This window comes from Oxyura jamaicensis, chromosome 14 (assembly GCF_011077185.1).
Source record: "Oxyura jamaicensis isolate SHBP4307 breed ruddy duck chromosome 14, BPBGC_Ojam_1.0, whole genome shotgun sequence".
NCBI classification, from domain to species: Eukaryota; Metazoa; Chordata; class Aves; order Anseriformes; family Anatidae; genus Oxyura; species Oxyura jamaicensis.
This window is the reverse complement of record NC_048906.1, coordinates 2,411,155-2,432,087: the sequence shown is the minus strand read 5'-3', so window position 1 is coordinate 2,432,087 and position 20,933 is coordinate 2,411,155. Positions and strand designations below refer to the sequence as shown.

Here is a 20,933-nt window from a genome sequence, read left to right as displayed (position 1 = left end):
TTAAAACTTGTGGTGTTAGCGGTCATCATTCACACCGAGCTTCAGAAAGCCATCAAGTCTGCAACACTGGCACAAACCCAGCCTCCTGCAAGGTCACCACCGTGTCCTCCGTGCAGCAGCACCGCACCTCTCATCCTGAGTTCGGCATAAACCCCATGATAAAAACTGCTTCTTTGTGAAAAATACCCATTCTCCCTCCCGCTACTACTTTACTACCAGTCACCACAGATTTCCAGGGGCTGAATTTGGCCCAGGGAAGGGAGCAGCCACGCGGGAGCCCTGCTCGCTGCAAAAGGCAACAGTCAGGAGCAGACACGTTCTCCTTCCCGGGATCTTCCCGGGCAATTTGTATGCCAGTACAAAAATCCTCAGCTTTTGTGTCAAAAGTTGCATGTTTTGCTCAAGCTATGACTCTGAACCCAAAAAAGCTTGATATGCTTTTCCCCCCTACACATTCACTTGCCCCAAAGAGTGCTTCCCGCAGCCTTGCCCTGTTTTCATCCTTCACACCATAACTGCATCCTCACTCCCATTCAATGCAACAGCTCAGCTTTCGCAAAGCAAACAAACATTCAGATTGACGTGCTGAAAAATAAAACACCCCCCAAAAAAAACACAAACTGAGAAATTGCAGATGCAGCAGCTGCCCTCAAAGCACCGAGGCAGCAGACCGCACTGCTCGCAGCCTGAGCGCAGGTCCCGCGGGCTGGCTGACGGCCACCTCGTAACCGTCCAAGGAAAATCAATGGAGCATCGTGTTGCTGCTACAGACACCTCCTCCAAAGAGGGAAATGCAAGCTTCCACATTTGGGCCTGGACAGGGCTCTCTCCTTGTGACCCTAAACCACTGCCAGCTCCTGTGGCTTTGACTCCTGGGGTCACAGCGGCAGCAGGACACTGCTCCCATCCTGCTCCCTTGGCTCAGTCCCATGTCCTGATGGCTCTGAGGTGCCACGCAGAGACCTGTGAACACCCAGCCCTATATCAGGGTCCCCCAGGTGTGGGGTTGTTCCCTCTGCCCCGCTCCACAAACCAAATCCATCTGGGAGAAAAAAAAGCAGGGAGCAAGAAATGTCTCTGCCAGACTTCCTCACCCTTCTGCCATGTCAAGTCAACCCTGTGGTGTTGTTTCAGCTGGGTCTGCACTGATCTGCCCCGTAACGAGTCTGTTAATAAAGCACATCAACCCTGCTGAGGCTGGGGGGTTGAAGACTCAAGGTGCTTTTGGGGACAGCTCAGGGGAGAGGGACAAACGAGCCCCTGTGGGGACAGGTGAGTAAGGGGAGCGTATTGAGAGCATCCCGAAGGCGCTGGGATCTGCAGCAGGTCTTTTATGCCCATGACACAAGGCTTCTCTCAGCACTGGTATTTGCTCCTGGTTTAGAAACTTAAAAAGAAAAAAAGAAAAAAAAATCTCCTCATTCTCTTGATGATGCAAAAGCAGCCTGGCCCACATCCGAGCTCCATTCTAGCAAGTCAAGACACAGACAATACCTTAGGTCCCTTAGCCCCATGGAAAGCCTGCACACTCTTTTCCCCACTCTCTCTAAGCTTCCCCAGAGTGTTCAGGTCTGCTACCAGCCCCAGCCCCAAGGATGGAGAAGGTGACAAGGCTCAGCCGTGCCTGCTGCTCCCTGCCCACGGTGCTACAGCCTGGCTGCATCCCCGCGGCACTGCCCAGCGTTAAATACATCTACAAAGTTAGCATTAAAATAATAGCCCGGAGAGGAAGAGCGAGAGTTATAGGGAAGGAGAAAAACTTATGCTTTCAGCCGAGATTTAAAGCCAGCTGCTGAGTCAATGAGGCAGAGAGGGAGTGGAAGGAAGCGCTGCGGTGCAACAGCCACTCCGTCTTCAGCCATGAAAGGGAAAGATGAACAAATTGGCTCAAAATTGCCCTCCTTCATTTTATAGCCTGCTGCACATACCTCATCCATCTCACTGCTCTACTCGCCCTGCTTGCACTGCGCCCGCTGCCAGAACCTCCCTGCCCCGCGCAGACGGACGCGTCCCCTCCTCAACACCCAGGGAGACCAAAGCACCAAGGGGCAGCATAAAATTCTGCATGGCACCCACACGAGCAGCCTCCACTCCGCTCCTCCAACCTTAACTCTCCTGCTTTGCAGAGATATCCATCCTTTTTCTATTAATTTGCTCTCCCAGTGCTCTTATTATTTAAGCTCTGCATTACTTAACTCTCCAACGTGTTTTGAGACACAGTTTGCAGAAAAGGCACTATGTAAAATAAAATTGTATCTTCTGTTCTAATTTGTTTCAGGGGCTAATTACCAGTTTTATTGGGTTTTTGAACATGAACGTGTGCTGCATATTATGTACAGCACAGCTGCATACCCGAAAGTGATCCTCCGAGTATTACAAGTTCTGCACTTTGTTTTTAAAACAGTAAGGGAAAGGGAAATAATAGATGGTCATTAGGCATTAAATAGGTTCCATTTTTCAACGTGGTGTTTCAGTTTTAGCGTCAATACACGGGTTTTCCTCACACTCCCTCCCAAGCCTGCTACGGTCCTTCAGCAGAGCAGCTCCCCCAGCAGATGACCGCTCCTGAGCGCATCCCACCAGTGTTAATCCTGGGGTTAAATGGGGATGCGGGAGTTTCGGAAGCACTTTCTGAGGAGCAGCTCCAGACTGCTGCAGCCTCCCAGGAGGTGAATAAACGCCAGCAGGGAACGAGCCTCGGGAAGAGAGGAAACCCAGCCTGCTGCAGCGGCTTGCTCGCTTCGAAGCCACGTGCGGGCTCCTGCCATAAGCACGCTGAAACGAGCTACGCTTAAAGAGGACACTATACTGTAACTGTTACTACAACACTTGAGATAACCTGGAATTAGTTTCAGCCCAGCTCTACGCATCCAAACTTTCTGAAAGGACAACTTTTGAAAGGATAAATACACAGCGACATGCTGTTTTCCTTGTTAAAAGTGGAAAAAAAACTGTTTTGTTGATAAAAAGCAAGAAATGCACTAAAAGTTGTCCACAAAAAATACTAATTTAAGGAGCAAAGGGAGATAAAGGCCATGTTTTCAGGCATAAACAACAATCAAATAGGAGGAGATGCGTACCCGAGCACCACCAGGACCCCCTCTGCCAGCAGACATCCCCCTCTTTGTGCCACCGGGATCAACTCATGGGGCTGGAGACAGCGAAAGCCCTGGCAGAGTGCAGGCACCGCAGGGAAGCCTTTGTGGAGCCATCTGAAGGCATCTTGGCACGTGGAGTGCCAGGGGAGAAGTGTGTCCCGCTGGCAGCTGGCCTCCTTCCCTCCCTCCCGTTAACACACCGGCCCTTTGCTGTCCAGAAAGCAGAGGGCAGAGATTAATTTTTACAACACGGGCAGCATTAGCCTTTCATGGGGGAATAAAAAGAATCGGCAAAACAAGTCCACATATAAAAACACGATTTATAACCCCTGAGAAGTTTGGTGACAGAGACCTGGTACTCTGCAAGAGCCCAGGGTGTGTACGGGATGGCACTAGCACCAGGGACAGTGAGGGACAGCTCTCCAGCCCAGGCACTGGAAAAAGTGACCAGAAGCAAAGGAGAAAAACCCAGCTGAGGTCCTGGAGTGGCACCAAACCCCTGCTTTCCATTGCCCCTGGCTGCAGGTGCCTCAGAGGTATGTTTTGGGATGGTCCGAAGCACAGCCACAGGTATGGTTTTGGGGAGGCAGCTCCTCCTGGGATGATGCCTCCTCCCCAGGCTGCCCTGCAGCTCATCACCCCCCATGAGCGGCCTGTCCCTGTGACAGCTCACCCAGACAAACATCATATTCCTGGCAGAATTTATTGCCCAACCCACAATGTTTGGCTCCACCACTAATTCTGACTAAACTCCCGTGACAGACGAAGCACGAGCTCCCTCCTGCCCTCCCCGGCTCTCGCCCTTGCCAAACCAAGTTCTGCTGAGGAACGGGAAGGAAGGAAGGAAGAATTTGGGATGCAAGGAATCATGGCCAGTCCTGCTGCAGGGGGAGAGGGGACATGCTTTTCTCGCCAGCCCTGCTCCTGCAGGTGCTTGCAGACAGGTATCAGAAGGCAGGAGGGCTCTTCCTGAGCAAACCGAGGCTGGCTGGCTCCTGTAAGCACAGGCACTGCGATGCAATTACATGGTGTCTAACAACGAGTGCTTTCGTCCCTCATGGAGCTCCTCAAATTACCAATTTCATGGTTGATTTTTCTCCCTGCCCGTTTCTGTCTGTAACTCTCTCACGTTGCTTGCTCCTGGTGACAGGGTGCAGGGCAGCAGGGACGGGATCAACGAGCCGCCAGGGGCCTTGTGGCAGGAGATGTGTCCCTGGTTCTGTGGCTGTCCTGGTACCTGCTCTGTTCCCTTCCGAGCACACTGGGGATGTACCGATGTCACATGCACTTGGGGCTGGGGTTTACAGAACCGGTGCTGGAGCCGTGTCAGTGCAGGAAATCACTGACTGCAGGCACCAGGGCCCAAGAACATCAGGTGTCCCCCGCTGCACCACATCCTCACCACGCGGCCAGCCCAACGCCCAGCTGCAGCCCCTTCCCAAATGCTCCTTACAGTCCTTCCAGCCCAGATGTTCCTCCGAGTCACTGGGCTTACAGAGAACTCCTTTCCATGCAGGATGCATTCAAGTTGAGGGGAAAAAGAGTAGTCCTATAATAAGATCCTAACCTGCCACACAGTTATTGGGTTAGCGTTTTACTCTCTACACCTGATCCCCATGGATCTGAGAGGAATTTTACACCCCTGTACCAATGGATTGATGCATCTGCATGGTTATTTTTCCACTCATAAGAAGGCCTTTCCATTCTGGTGCCTGAATATAAAATGCCATGGTGCACACCATTGAAGCTCTGCCCGTCCCATCCCCTCACCAGAGCTGTGAGGTTTTACCCTAGCACTGTACATTTCTTCCCATGCTCACCACTTCGCATTAACTTCCTCAGACACCACACAAGACGTGTACTGAGCACAGAGCTGGAATACCACAGCCTTACCAGGACCCCAAGACACCAAGCCCATGCCCCTCACCTTTCATAGCCTGTGAGCTCTTTGAACACAATGTTAAAAAAAACCTGGAGTCTCCTTAATCTTAACATCAGATATTCATTTCTGGCCAAGAAGCATCTATCTGGCCAGCAGGGAACGGGTCTGATCAATCCTGTGCTGATTTCTCACGTCAGGTTAGTTTTTATTTAACACTACAGCTCTCTGAAGTCATACATCTCCAGCAGCTTCAGCTTAAGGAAGCGTAGCCTGATGTTTATAGTAACAAATCTAATAATCAAATACAGTCTGGTAAATGACAAACTGTTTATTTTCCCTCACATGAGGAATTCTTATAAAACTGCTGAAACATTCCATTTAGAAGTCATTTACATGGCGATGCGCTGGGTACTGTCATAAATCAGGGAAAGCAGCCTCATGAATAATTTCAGAGACTAAAAATAATCCCAAACAGGAATCTTCTGTTCATGCTTTAACTAAGGAACACACAACTATAGATACATTTCTCTTAATTAAGACAAAAGGAGATATGGATCGACAGGAATTTTGAGACAAGTCAAGCAGCACGTGCCAAGGGCTGGAGGCATCAGACCCCCTGGTGTGGTGGGGTCATAGCAGACTTTGGGCTACCTGTAAGTCTGCAGAAACGGGACATCCTTCTGTTGGGGCACCCAAGCATAGAGCCCAGCCAAGCCTTTATGGGACAGACACACACAGGGGAACATAAGTGATGCTCCAAACTACAACCATGTCTGCATGGCTGGCTCCACCACAGACAGGCAACTGGGCCAGCCCAGAACTTCATCTATTTTCTGTCTGTTGAGCAGGAACAAACAAGCAGAGAAAAAGAGAGAAGACTTCAATTCTGCTCCAAATTGCGCTGCTCACGATGATCAGTAGCTGCTCAAGTTAAAGCAGGTGCTTCCCATAAAAACTGGTGTAAAAGCAAGACAAGATCAGAAGCAGGTCCCCATAGGTTTGCTTCTAAATCCTAGAGTCCCTTCAGCAGCAAGTCTGAAGCCTTCACCCACAGGAGAACTGAACTCTCAAAACATTTCCCTGGAAGTAATTTGTACACTTCCAGGAAAAAATGCATTCCCTTCTCCTACCCTGCTTTAATCTGAAATATGCCAACAGGGAAAGCCAGCTGAAATCCCACACGTTCCCTGGATGGGCAGCGAGGTCATCAGTGGACATCCACCGGTGTCAGACACCCATCAGATGCCGAATCCCATTGTGCTCCTGACACACCAGCTGCGGTCACGACATCCCCTGCGAGCTGGAGCACCCCTTCTGCAGCAGAGGTTTGACATCTAGTGGACAGACAGGTCCTGAGAAGCCGTCACTCTGCAGTCAGGGGACATCGGTGCAGGTCCACCCTCCCAGCTGGAGGGGACCCAAGGAAAACCACGCAATGGCTGAGGTGTTTCTCCAGCCAAACGGCACCGAGCACCACCAAAGCTACAGAGATCCAGCCTTGTTGGTGGGAGAGGTTACCCAGACCCAGCCAGGAGATACAAGAGCAAAGCCAGAGATGCCCAGACACTGAGCAAGCACAAGAGCTGTACGACTCTGTTTTCGATGGCTATGCGATGCCCAAAACACATTGCTGGGAAAACACAGCATCCAAGGAGCTGCACAGTCCCACCAAGGGCTGCCAGATGTTGGGGTCTGGGTCCAGAAGCGGCAGCTCAGCAGGGTCACCCATTATCAGCCCTTCCAAAGGCTGGCAGGAGCCACTGGGAGCCAGCGGGTCCATCCTGGGAGCTGCAGCATGGCCTGGGCCACCGGCCTGTCAACTTGTGTAAGTCAAAGTGTTTACACCCACCAGGAAGGCAAAACAGACTCTTCCCACAGCCAGACAACTTCATTACTTAATTTAGACAGTGCTGCTCAGACAGTATTATCCTCCAAAAGTCGCCAGAGTCCTCTGCAAACAATGTCTTGAAATAAACGGATCAATCATACTTGTAACAAATAGGCATGAGATATAAACCCAAGCATTACGGGCCATCCCAGGCACCCAGACAAACAAAGGACCTTCTTAGGGCTTGAGTAATTGTGATTAAATTCAGGACATTTGCACAGCCACCTAGAGATTCAGCATGCCCAATTCCCATTAAAATCTGTGGGCAGGAGAGGACAAGAACTTCCCCAGGAAGGCCAATTTTTGCTCAAACTTTCTTTCGAATTTACAGACTAAAAAAGCTTGGGGTGGAAGCTTGGACAGGCTCTGAATCAGAAACTGAAGCTTTTGGAAGGCTCTCAAGCTCTCCAGCAAGGGCAGCGTGTCACAGTGTACCAAAGGAAACAATACTGCGGGATGAGAGTCAGAGAGCTCGTTCTTGGCAGCCCTATTAAACGCAACACGGCCGTGCACTTCTTTAAGGATGCTGGTCTGGGTGTTACGGCACAGAGGGCATCTCGTGGACAGCCCGTTTCCTCCCCACAGCAGGTGAAATACCAGCTGGTAGCAGACTGCGTTGTGAGCCATCTGAAGTTGCATAAAACCTGGAAAGCATCCAACGTGAGATTGGATGGGGACATGTCCCTGGGGCCAAACGCATTCCTTGATGCACCAAGGTCTTTGCGGGAGGATGCAGATCCCCGTTTCATGGTCTGAAGACCCAGAACCCAGCCTGACCCCAGCCTCTGGCTAGGGCACGTCACACAAACAAGGAGCAATCGCCCTGGAACGAGACCTCTGTGAGACCTGCAGCAGGGAAAAAATGCAAGCCTCACTTCTCAGGGCTTATTCACCACTAGCTGCTCCCAACCATACCGCTATGTCAGCCCGTCGCTCCGTTTTGCTGATAGCTTATCCTGTTTTGCACAATGTGCTTTTCTGCATCATGACATTGCCTTGGCTGCCAAGGACGTGCATGGGCGAAAGGAGGACTTGGCGATAAGGGAGCTTCAGAGGCTCTTGCAAAGCGCTTGGAGAAGGAGAACCGAGCACCACAGGCCAGACAGGGAAGGCGCATGACTATGTGCAGAGCTACAGACTCAGTTATGTCTACAGACATCACAAGACAATGCAATGTCGAACTGTATTGTCTGGGGAATGCTTGAGAGGAACCCCAGCATCCAACCGTAGAGTCCCATATGTTTTGATAAGAGACTGTTAAAGGCACGCTTCTATAAACACAAGTCACATTTTGTATAGATACGGGCTGTAAATGTTACGTTAAAATACCTCAATTGCCTTGAAGCCGATTCATACTCTGCAACTGCCAAGAAAAAAAAAAAGCGAGCCCGGGATATTTCAGCTTGCTATCTGAAGTTATTTATAATAAACTCTGACTGAACTGAACATAACGGGCCAAAAGAGCACAGGAAGCAGCGATGAAGGGTGGTAAAGCTCACGCTGCAATCCATCACCCCTGCCGCAAAGCCAGCGTTCAGACAAGGCAATGGCTCTGGCTTACATCAGGCAGAGCCAGGAAACGCAGGGTTAAGGGCAGCCTCAACGAGGTCCTTAAGTGACCCCTGGATGGGACACCCAGGGACCCCACATCTGTGTGGCATCACCACCCCAAGGGGACAGCCTGGGTCCTGTTTGCCTTGGCTCTGCCCTGGGCATAGTCGTGGAGTGACTCGGGGGTCTCCCCTTTGTGTCCCCATCCCTTTCCTCACACCAGGACAGGGGTCAGCCCGCACCCAGCTGGCAAACAAAAACTCCTTTCCACCCAACCTCGTCTGCACCTCCGGCTCCTCACCGCCACAACCCGCTATTAGCAGCGGCATTAAACTGCAGGGCTGACTCAGAGGTAGCCGAGGATAATTTATCTGACCAAATTTCTCTCCAACCTGTGAAAGATCACAGGCTGCCAAGGAATGATGCCTCAGATGTAGCTCCTCTTTCTTGTGACGAGCTGGTGGCTTAAATCCATCCTTCAGCTAATACTGCTGCTGACACTGACCCATCCTGGAGAGCAGCGATGTGCTTTCAGAAGCAGCATTTAGAGCTAAACTGACAGCTTATCAGGACAAAGCGATACAGACCAGGCAGGGGATTGATTTTGCCTACCTGATCCCGCCTGTCTCGCTTTAGGGCAAACTCTACAGCCCTTGCTGAAGCGAGCAGCCCCGCTGGGGTGCAGTGGGACTACATGAACTCATGAACACGGCAGGAAACCGTCCTTCTGTGGTGGGATCTCCCAGCCCATGGAGCTCACGTGCAAGAATTGGTCTCAGATAAGCAACAGTAAGAAGCAGAGAAGGTCACAGCAAGACGGGACTGCTGATACCCACGCATCATCCAAAGCTTTCCATGATTTGGCTGAGGTTATTCCCTCTCCATAGTCCTCCTGAAGCCTACACCGGAGAAATCAGAAGTTCTGGAGCATTTGGAGAGCACCAACCATACGCAGTGCACGGCTCCATAAATCAGTACTCAGCTCTGCTAACCGCTTCCTAGGTGAAGTTAGTGCTCAGAAGGAAGCGAGCTGCTTTGGAGATGCTTCACAGGAGGAATTGCAGCTCCTAAGGAGACAACATCCATCCCCACCCTGCTGCATGGCCCCTCACAAGTCACCTCATCGCTTCTTGGCTTTGGTTCCCTTCTTGCTTTCTGCTAGAAGACGGAAATTCATCCCTTCCTGAAGCTCTCTGAGCCCCAAATTGCCTCTTACCATGCCCTCTGCAGCACTCACAGAGGTGCTGGGCTCAGCCTAAGTGCTGCCCTGATGCAAACATGAATAAGGAGAACAGCAAATGGGCTCCATAATTGATTGCCCGTGCACACGAGAAGCAGCTCTGCGAGCTCCATCCCTTGACAAACACAGGAAAGCCTAGTAGGTTCTTGTCAAAAACTCAACAAAGCTACAAGAAGACAGCCATGACTCAGCAGGGCCTGGGAAGTTTCAATGAGAGAAATGTTTAAAAAAAGTTTTTGAATGTAAGAACAGAATAAATACAGCCTTAAGAAGACCCTCCATTTTGTTATGGCTGAGCACTGACTTTTTCCCAGTCATGGCACACCCTGCTCCAGCAAGGTGAAGACTCCAGTTCATTGTAACGGGTGCACGGAGCTGGAGGCATCAGAGCAGGGCTAGTATACACGAGACTCCCCAACCCTGGCCTCAATGAATGGAATGCCCACAGCTTCAGCAGGCCAAGACCCCTCCCTGAAACGCCAAATGATCGATTCAAGAGCATGCTTAATAGTGGAACCAAGCTATTGTTATCAAAAGAGTCTCCTCCAAGCCCATATGAAATACAGCATCTTTTCTGCCCAGAGCAGGTAGGCTCAAGATCACACAGACTAAAAATTAGAACTTCCCGAAGTAAGCATTTTACCAATCCTCATCAGAGAAGCGGGGGACAGCAGCGTGCAGAAACCAAACCAGCTTCTGCCTCGCAGAGCCCCATCCTTAATGACGCCTGGGGACTTAACGGGGCATGGAACAAGTGCGGGGTACGAGGTGTAAGACACGGCACTGGGCACTCACAAGCCCTGCGTGAGGCTCTCTGCAGAAAAGAAACACGAGTGGGTTTTCCCTGCTGCCTCATAAATCCCACAGGGCCCCGGTTTGCACCAGGGTGGCTGGGAGAGCCCCAGCAGACCTGAGCGTGACAGAAGTGTTTACAGCACAGACGCACGCTTGGAATTGCAGAAACGCAATGCTCAGGATCACTGAAAAAGGGAAAACACTGCCTCCATCCCATTGCCAGAGCTGACAGCAGTGAGGTGAAGGAAATCCCAGAATATCTACAGGCGTGGTGTTTACCAGTGCCCTTGGGAGCAGATCCGGGCCTTTTTCCTTGAGAGCCTCTTTCATGGCCCAGCGACCATCCCAGTGTTTGCCCCCTACCCCTGGCAATTCTCCCACCTCTCTGCCTGTGCCCAGAAGTCCAAGTTTGTTAAATGGGGAAAAAATCATCCTAGAAAAAAAAAAAGAAATTCAGGAGAAATGGATGGGGTATTTTTATTTTCTTCCAAGAGTTGCTCTGTGCGGTTCAGTCCCCCAGGCTATGAAATTCAATAAGCCCTAATGTTCCAATCGCTATAAGCCGTCTAGTCCCCACCATGCCAAAGTGGCTCAGATTTAACAACAAAATTACAGTGTACATTATACCATTACAGGCTCTGCACAAGCACACTTACAAAAGGGCTTGGTAATAAGAGGCTGGGGATACACAGTGAGTTTAGGGCTAAATCCTGCTCCTGGACCCATCAGCCTTGCTGGCACTGAAGTTGGAGCAAGGGGTCAAAGAAGAACACTCTCAGATTCTTTTCCAAACCCAAACCATCAGCTTCTCCACAGGGGGAAACCCAAAGTCAGTGACAAAGCTGTGGATTCATTATTTCACCCCAGGGCTTCAGGCCGCACCCCCACATCCATCTGACCACATGCTCATGGATAAACCTCACCAAGGAATAAGCTTGTTTGCTATCAACCTGCACAAGGAGGGCTTTGTTCCTTTGCAAACGAAGTAAAATCCATTCTGCTAGAAACAAAAGCATGGACAAAAAGATATAGATACGTATTATGCTATACACACAGACACACATACTGTATTTGTGTGTTCCTCTGCTTTTCCATCATCTGTGCCTGAAAACCGTGCCCAAAGAGTTTCCCTTTGCAGCACCAAGAGCTGCGGTTTGCTGTCTCCCTGTGAGCTCTTCATCCCATTCCCCTATCTGTCATCGCCAACGAGGGAGGTGTCAGTTTATCCTTCCTCTCCTTAACCACGTCAAGAAGAAACCTGGGCTGCAGCTCCTCCGAGACAGGAGCAGATCTCTGTGCAAATACCTGTGTACCCGCCACAAACCCCAGAGGGTTTCAGCCCTGTGCAGTTCAACAACAGAAAAATCAACACAACCTCAGGGGCACAATGGAGCGCGATGGGGATGGAAGAGCTGGGTACGCTGAGCTTCCTGAGGGCCCCGGGGGACAGCCCTTCCTGAGACACCTCTGCTTGTCCCAGGCACCAGCCATCGGGACTCTCCAGCCTTCAGGAACACAAAAGATGTCCCAGGCACCACGTAGCATGATTTGTGGCTTACTTTCTGCAGGAAGGTTTAACGGGATCTCAGAAACTGAGGCGAATCCTCTTCCTACTCTGCAGGACAAGGGGGGAGGAAGCAGGCACGGAGCAGCACCGCTGCTCGACCTCTCCATCTCAAGGAGCCACGATCACAGAGATGTACACACACGCAGGGCTGTCTGATTTCTCCGGATGGCTTCCAGAGGCTCTGCTTCTGAGCAAACTCGCGAGATACTAGTAGCATTGTGAAAGCACACAATTTCCATCTGTCAGTTGAAACAGGCAAAATTAGATCTCGAAGCTGCGCATTTAATCCATTGCCAAAACTAGTCTGCCTGGTACAGTACTCAGAACAGATTTTTATTAAGGGAAAGAAAGAGGGAAATTGTCTTTTACAGCTGCATCTTGTCAGGCCCGGCCCCCCCCCCCCCCCCCCGCCACCCCTCCGGAGTGACCGCTCCGAGGCTCCGCTGCGGCAGGAGGCTGCGAGCAGCCCTGGGAGCCCTGCACAGAGCTCATCAGCCTCTAATTCACTCCCAATTTGTCTCTATGCAGGCTGATGACTCCTAATTGCTAGTTCAGAAATACAGCGCGTACCCTGATGATTTTAAGTTGTTCCCAGTTATCTTAGAATTAACTGTTAGGGGGAGATCACGGAATAACTTTCCTCCCATCCCAGGAAGCTAAATATTCACTTAAAATTAGATCTTATTTAAAATCACAATGCTGCTTCGACGGTGGGATTAATGGATTGGACACGAATGCCAGATGCTACCTTAAGAATTAAGGGCAAAATCCAAGCTCAAGTTCCCTTAAAACATCTGTGCAAATAGAGGTAACATATTTCTTGCATGAGTTTTGACGCCAATAGCAGAGGTTGCTGCGGCACAGTTTGGGGGCCCAAGCGGGTTGAATTCACGCAGGAACGTGGGGCAAGAGCGAAGCCCACCCGCATGCTTCTGGGCATGCAAGCCGCAGACCTGGGGACCCCTCCTGATTTACACCAGCATAAAGAAACAGCAGATCACGAGCTACGTGCTCGTGAAATCCAGCGGAAAACTAATCGGAGCTCTGTAAGTAGGCAGCTCGCCGTGCTGCTTGTCTGCAGAAGCAATTTAAAAATAAACAACACAGAAACATGATTCAGAGTTCATTCACTGTAAACTAATGCGATCCCAGTCGCTCTAATGGAGTTACTCCAAACATGTCATTTACAGAGAGCATGTCAGATATATCTCCGATCCTGCTTCCAAGCAAGCCGGGTGGAAGCTGCCAGCCCCAGCCCCAAAAGTGTGGTCACAAAAGCCAAGGAGAAGGTAAATAAAGGCTGGCTGTCACAGTCCCGCTGTGGCTCTGCAAAGGTACTGCTCTTTGCCTAAACTCAATTATTATAAGCCTAAAACTACTTTTCTGTTTTAAAAAGTGCACTAAAATTCGGTAAAACATCTTAGAAACAGCTGTATTGTTACCAGGAAGAGATCTACATCCAGTCTGGTGCTCCACTGCTTAAAATTCATCTGCAACAAAGAAAAAGAGAGACTAACTCTGAGCTCTGATCTCCTGCTCCCATAATCCAGCAGAGTGCAACTCCAACGATACTTTGCTTTGCATTTCTAAGGGTCTGGCATCTAGACGTGCTGGAAAAAGGACATATGGTCTCAATACGTAAGGCAAACTTGTAAACAAACTGCAAATTGAAACTGCATTTATTGGTTCCCACCAGATTTGAGAGGTGAGAAATCTGAAGGCAATTGAAAAACTTTACAAAGTGCAGTCTGGGATGCATCTCGTAAATGCCTTGAAAAGTAGCAAGTTAATGGCTCTGATGTGTTATAAATTACAGCCTGAAAACAAAGAGTGAATTGTAGATATTTCACAGATATTACAAGTAATTTTTACTAAAATGTGATGCAACAAGTAACCCTCTCTCTCAGCAGGAATATCCAATACAGAATAAAAAAACTAGCGGAAAAGGAAAAGCATACACAAACATATTCTAAAATAATAGTAATGATTACCTTCTGTGAAACTATAGGTATTGTAAGTTGTGCGTGGATGCAGAGAGTTAACTTTTGAATCAATTGGCTTTTGTAGAAACAAGCACTCAGTAGGTTCAGGAAGGAGGAAGAAATGGGTAAGCAAAACTTTTCTAAGTGCATTTGCAGATTAAAGCTGCTCTTACACACCTGTTGCTATTCTGACTTGGGACAACGCTGAGGTAAACTCATACAACCCTGGCACAGTGCACACAGCCTGCAAGGAAAACCCAAATCCAAAGGGACAGAGACCAACTGCCCTGCGAGCAGCCCCAGCGGTGCTCAGCAAGGCCGCAGCAGATCTGGGTGGGGGAAGAAAGGAGCAGGGGTAAACACCATTTGCTCAACGTTATTTTTTAAAGTCCAAGATCTAATTTTAATTATTTACACACCTGATTTAGTTTGCGCACCTTGGCCAGACTTCTCCCCCAACCCTAACAATTTCATATTTCTCTTCTGGGGCACCAGCACCAGATCTTTGTCTGGTTTCCCAGTTTGCGCTCCTGAGTTCATACAGGTGTCACCACACGCCAGTCTTCGCTGCAAAGAACCACAGCAAAACCCCACCTGCTTTACAAGCACTCTTCCAATTAACTTTTTGACCTCTTTTGTAGCAGAAGTTCCTCTGAAAACAGGAGCCAAGCACCCACTAACGCCTGCTGGAGCCTGCAGCCAGCCCCTGAAGGGGGGGGGCGTGGGGGTGGAATTTCCAACCCTTATCCATGATCTTGGTTAGAAGGTGGGAATAAAAGGCATTTTAGGGCAGCACAGTGAGCAGTGCTTCAGAAATTAGGAGTCAGGGCTGATGGGTTTTGGTGGTGCTAGGGGGGAGAGGCCAACTGAGACGCTGTCTGTTGATCCTAAGTGGGAAACCCAGGACTAAACTCTTGATTAGATGTATTGAGCCAACACAGAACGCTGAAATGAAAGGAGATAAAAACACACGTGGACAGCATATTTTTAGACGAGTTACAATTTGCAAGACTTCTCTTCCTTGCGTTTCCTAATTGCTTGTCACTCAGTGGGAGCTGCTGCTGGGTGCGCAGCACCTGCGCCTCTCACCACGTTCAGTGGGCGTCGTGGGTGCTCAGCAGCTCCCAGGATGAGGCCAGAAATACAGCTACTCGGTAACGGGTTTTTCCACAGCACGCTAAATATTTTCACTGCAATATTTATATTCAGAGATGACAAATTATGATTTGGTCAAAGCCTCCCAGTGCACTTGTCAGGATACAGCCTGAATAGGGCCAGATTAAAAGCAAAGGCTTCCTGATAAAGCTTCTCAAATCTGAGGCACGCCGGCTATGAAGCAGAATGTAATCAAACCAAGTTGGCCAAACTGATGGGAGCCCAGACACGGTCACTTATATCCACACCTCCATATGCTTCGGTACAAAGCCCAAAGCTACAAATTGCAGCACTGCAGCAGGAGCTGGTGCACAAAACTTGTGCAACACGGAATGGAAACAAGCCAGCTTTGGGTCAGAGCACAACTCATGAGTGTCAAGCACACAGTTCAGCCCTGTCCAGACATGGCACAGACTGGTGTGTTAAACACAGATCACTTGCACCACTTCGCATGAAATACATTTTTTTTTCTACCACCCAAGTGTATTTTCCAGACACCTACACCAAGGCATGGCTGCAAGTAACAGGCAGGATGTGAGTGTGTTTGGTCTGCCCCAAAGTGCTTGTAAGGGCAACCTGCAAGTGCTGCAAGGGGACGTACTTTAGAAAAAAATATAATAATAATACCAAAAAAAAAAAATCAGGTTTGATGCATGCAGACACTCTACCAGAATAGGAAAACAGAGCCAAGTCCCACAGAAACCCGCTGGCACCGACAAGCTCTGTAGCCACTTGAGAAAATAAATCACTGGAGGTTTTTTTTTCCCCCCCGACTAAGGCACACAGAACTCAACCTATTATGAATCACAAAATGTTTTTATGAATCACGAAACAAGCAGCAAAGTTCCTCTGGCCTTACGGATGCCCAGCTGCCACTCGGCGCTGTGATGGGAAGCAGGTCTCCGCGCTGCTCAGTGCAGCTGGGGTCACAGCACGTGTCCCCTGCCAGCCACGCAGCAAAGACCCTCTTGGCCACGTGCTGGCAAGGGCCACAGAGTCAGCACTCGTTCCTCTAGCTGCTTCACCTCCAGCACGCTGATGGTGATCGTGCCAGCCCAGCCCTGCCTTACGCTGCTTGAACCAGCCCCAGCCAGGACCCCTGGCCGGATCCAGCCCAAGGCACAGGACAGCCAGCGGCCGCCTGAACGTGACTTGGCACTTCACGGGACTAAACGTCAGTGAGAGCAAAAGTCTAAGGAAAAAAAATAAATAAAAAAAATAAAACAGAGAGCACACGGTGCTTCTGCCAAGCTGCCAGCTGATGGATCGTGAACAGCCAGGGAAGGACCCTGTGGGATCTCAACACCAAAATCCTGCTCTCTGCACCCAATGTGCACACAAAACCCCACCCACAGGCCTCTATAAATAGCCCCACGTAGGAGATCCAGGACTGGAGAAATAAGTAAGTGCATTTCCAATTATATACCTTAAAAAAAAAGAAAAGGCAAATAAAAATGCTGCTCCTAACAGAAGGAAAATGCAACATAACTTGATGGTGAAGAATTCAACTTCAGCCACTGCCCACGTCACAAGAACTGCATCCAAGCTGTCCATTTGCTCTGAACCACCACGTGCAAGCGAATTTCTGGTTGAAGCCGGGTTTGGAGATAACCCTGGAGCTCGTAAGGAGACTCCTGTGCCGGAGTCATTGCTTAGAAAAGCCAAACGTGAGAGTGACACAACACAGCAAAGAGCTTGACAAAAAATCATCTGTACAGCAACTTCGCACGAACCAGACCCAGAGCGAGCCCGAGCGCTTTCTGTTCCTTTGATTAAACTTTAATGGGCACAACTCTTCGATTACCACGTGTGAAAATCAGCTCCTCGCAGCTCTTTTGCTTTCTGCTGTTTGAGAACTAAGCAACTTGTCATTTTTGTTAATACAAAACCACGCAAACGTGTTTTTTTTTTTTTTTTTTTTTCGGGGGGGGGGGGTCAGAGATTTTTGCAGGTTCTTCCTCACATTGCCAAGTGCGTGCAGCTATTAAAGCCACAACCTTGCACCTTTCCCATTTGCCCACTCCCCGATTTTCCCCCAACCCACAGACCTCGGGCAGGCACGTGCCTACAGCCAGGCTTTCTCCCAGCCCCGAAAGCTGATCCCTGCCCCACCTGTCCCCCCGGGGACCAGGCAGCAGCTTTTTATAGCCATCCCTAAGCCTGGCAGTAACCTCCTCTGCTTAAGCCCCAGAGGCGAGCCACGCTTTTGGCCGAGAGGCATAGGACTTCCACCTGCTGCAGGGCACAGGTCTGTGCTATCTCTGCTAACGAGAAATATTCAGAGCGGCTGGGCTGCTTTCGCAATTCCAGTGATTGGGATTGACGAGGTTCAGCCCTCCCCGTGCTGTTGTGGCATTTGCTTTTTAGGATGCTTGTGCACCGGTCCGTGGGGCAAACCCCACAGCGTGGCTCCCTGCCTCTGCCAGGAGCATCCCGTGGGGCTGCCCTACCATGAACTGGACCCAGACCACACAGATGGGACACCCTCCGTACTCCCTAGGGGTGCAGGGCTGAAGTCTTCCTGCTTGGCAGCAGGGGGAAGCGTGCATGAGTTTTGGAGCAGAGCATCCCACAGGAGATGTACAGAGATGTGCTCCGGCTCTGGGGAACACTTCGTGAGCAGGGAGAGAGGAGGGACACAGGCATTAGGGGCAGAGGGGTTCCCCCTGCCAGTAAATCCCAAAGGGAGCAAAGGACAACAAAAAGCACCACTGAAGGAGGGAACCCGCCGCGCAGAAAGGTTTAGTGCTCCCCAGATGAGCAAGCACCTCGGTGAAGCTCTTCAGACACAGATTTTACGTGACTCCACAGTCACACCCCTCTCTCTGTACCAGACAGAGATTTTAATGCAACGTAAAGCTCATTATCACGCTTTATGGACCTATGCTTTCACATAGTCACCAGAACTGCCCGAGTGGCCAGAAACCACCTTCGTGTCTCCCTCCTCTCTTCCAAGTGACTCTGTCTCGGCGGGGCAGGCACTCGGGGAATCTCAGCCCATATCACACCGATCTGCCCGCGCTCCTCCTCGAGCTGCCTGCCCAGCTAGCTGCTTTCCAAGCTTCCCAGCCGTCAGCAGTGGCATTCAGCACCGAGATGCCAGCCGCCTGACACGCACCAGCACCACCCGGGCACAGCACCGGCTCCCCAGCGAGACCACATCTCGCTTCAGGGTCACTCGACGCTGCTTCAGAAAACACAAGCGGCAGCAAGAGGAGCACTCTCGCCAAAAAACTTCGGAGCAGCCACAAGAGATTGTTGTCACTGCAGCATGCGGGACTGACGGAGACCGGGAGGGGAAAGAAGGGGAAAAATCCCAGCCAGGAGCTCATCCCTCTCGCTGCGATACGTTACGAGCATTGTTCAGCTCCAGCCACAACACGCCAGCTCCAACAGCAATAACGCTCTAAGACGGGGTTTATGCGGTTTTATTAGATTTCTGCCTCCCTCTTACCCAACCGTCACAATTTCCATCTAATATTATGTCATACGGGGAAGTTTTATAAAGGAACCTGATCTCCCGTGAATTCTTCGGCGAGATGCTGAAATGCAAAGTTCTGCCCGACAATAAAAACAGCCTCACCCTCCAGCGGCACGCGCACACCTGAATCCACTTCTCCAGAAGCCTCGCTTGCTCAGCCGTGAGGCTGCTTTGTTCTCCTCCAGCTGTGGGTTGCTTTGCCACCAGCTTTTGGGGACGCCGAACCCCAGGCATCTCTTGGGGTGGCGAGCCGCTGCCAAAGCCTGGGGAGATGGCTTCACCCTCCTGCCTGCTCCCAAAGTTTGGGAATGCAATAACCCATGCTGGAAAGAACAGATCAGCCTCGACTCCCCCTCTGATATAAGAAGAGCACAAACCCCTCCCCCAGGCCCCTCGAGGACCTGGTATTTCACTTTTTTGTTAGGGAACCATCAGCTACGTTTAATATTTCTAGGGCTGAAGCATCACCGTGGAGAGCCGCTACTTGTTTACTTCTCCCATTTGCACACAGAAGAGCCCGGGTCTCCTCCCGCAAAAGTGGAGAGCAGAAATCTCTCCGTGGAAGCCGATAGTTCACATAAACCAACTTTAATCGCCAGGAGACTCAAGGCCATGACAATTGGGGTTTTCTCCCTCCAAGGATTTCTCCTAATAATGGATTAAGGCAGCTTTCTGGGGAGGATTGTGCAATTCCTCCTAATGACAACACTCGGCTTGGTGGTGTTGCTGTGGAAAACAGTGAGCTCAGATGCACACGGGTTTCTTTGGTTAACTGAAGGGAGATCAATAATAACCATATTAATAAATAATGCTCTTAACAGCAGCGGCAAGATGCAGGCAGCGAGCTGCAGGCAGGTAGCAGGGATAGGTAAAAGCATTAATTATCTTCACAATGCCAATGCTGCCGAGCTGACATGCGGAGCGCAGCTGAAAGCTCACTTTTTGAAGATCACCAAGACAGACTGACAACTCTGCCTTCGCACAAGCATTTTGGGTAAAATTCAGTTTTCCGCATGTCACAACCGAGAGGAACAGGCTGCTCTTTTTTCTTTAACATTAATAGGTAAAGGACATGGGGGAGGGGGAGATTTTGAAGTCTGACCGTCATCCTCCTCCTCCCCCACCAGCAAGTTGCAAAGGAACAAAAGCAAAGGGGAGTTTTTGGGACCAGGCAAGCGAGGCATGTGCCCTCCAAAGCCAACTCCAAGCCGCTCCGTTTCCCTGCGACGAGAAGGCGCACATGCACTCCCGGCTCTTATATAAACAGCAGAAGGGGCAGCGCCTGTCTGAAATTCCCCACCGCGTCTAAAATAAATACGAGGCCGTCTCCAAACTTCGCTCCCTCCCGCCCCACCGAGGGCGATGCAAAGCCGAAGGGTTTCTCCACGATGTGGGCGCGGGAGGTTGGGCTTGAGGTTCGGGGCCCCCCACATCCCCCTGCCCCGGTGCCATCCAGGGGGGCGATGCTGGGACTCTACCATGCCCCCCCCCCCGAGGCCAGGAGGTGGCACAGGGGGGCACACACCCCCTGAGCATCCCGTAGGTGCGATGTGGGGGCAGAACCCACTGTACCCCCCCCAGGCGATGGGGACCGGGACAGCGCAGAGGGGGGATGCTGAGGACACCCCGGGGACTTCGGAGCATCCCGGGGGTGGCGAGCCCAAGGACGCTGAGCCCCAGCAGGGTGCTTCGGGTGCAGAGGGGAGTCTCTAGGCATGAGGGGGTGCTCCGGGAACGGTGGGGGTGCTGTCCCCCGGGGAAAGGATATGGGTTACAGACCAGCCTGAGGCACCAGCTGCGCGGGCGGGTGGTTTGCTTGAGGCAGAAGAAGGCGGTGGGTGCCAGCGCCGGGTACGGCACCTGCTCCTCCTCCTCGGAGGCCAGCTCGGGCGGCGGGTCGCGGCCGGGGGAACCGCCGGAACCGGGGGAACCGCCGGGGCCGGAGCCGGCATCCTCCGGCGGCAGCTCGGCGGGGCGGCGGGGCGCCACGGGGATGGGCACCCGCACCTCGCCGCCGGCCGCCCGCGGCTCTCGGCTCTCGCCATCGCTCATGGTAGCGGCCAGGACCTGCGGGGCAAGGGCAGGGGGTCAGGGGGGTGGGCGCCGGTGGCTTCCTCCCCCCGGCAGCGGGGCGCGGCTCCCACCTGGCCCCGGCGCTCACAGCCGCCACAAAGCCGCCCCGGGGGGGGGGGGGGGGGGCCCCCCCCCAGCCGGGCCTTGCGGTTCACATGGGACCGGGCTGCCTGAGGGGGGTTGGGGGGCGCGGGGAGGCGGCGGACCCCCCCCCACACACA

At 51.4% G+C, this 20,933-nt stretch overlaps 1 protein-coding gene across 3 annotated transcripts in view; it reads right to left on the bottom strand.

Annotated features, from left to right (window-relative positions):
* The window catches only part of CACNA1H (calcium voltage-gated channel subunit alpha1 H), a 220,160-nt gene extending 199,447 nt beyond the window's left edge, over nucleotides 1-20,713 (bottom strand). For all 3 annotated transcript variants that reach the window (XM_035339712.1, XM_035339715.1, XM_035339714.1), the window contains exon 1: nucleotides 20,408-20,713. In XM_035339712.1, coding sequence (XP_035195603.1) covers nucleotides 20,408-20,691 — 284 coding nt within the window. In that variant the 5' untranslated portion in view covers nucleotides 20,692-20,713. The remainder of the gene's footprint in view (nucleotides 1-20,407) is intronic.
* Nucleotides 20,714-20,933: the final 220 nt, after the last annotated feature.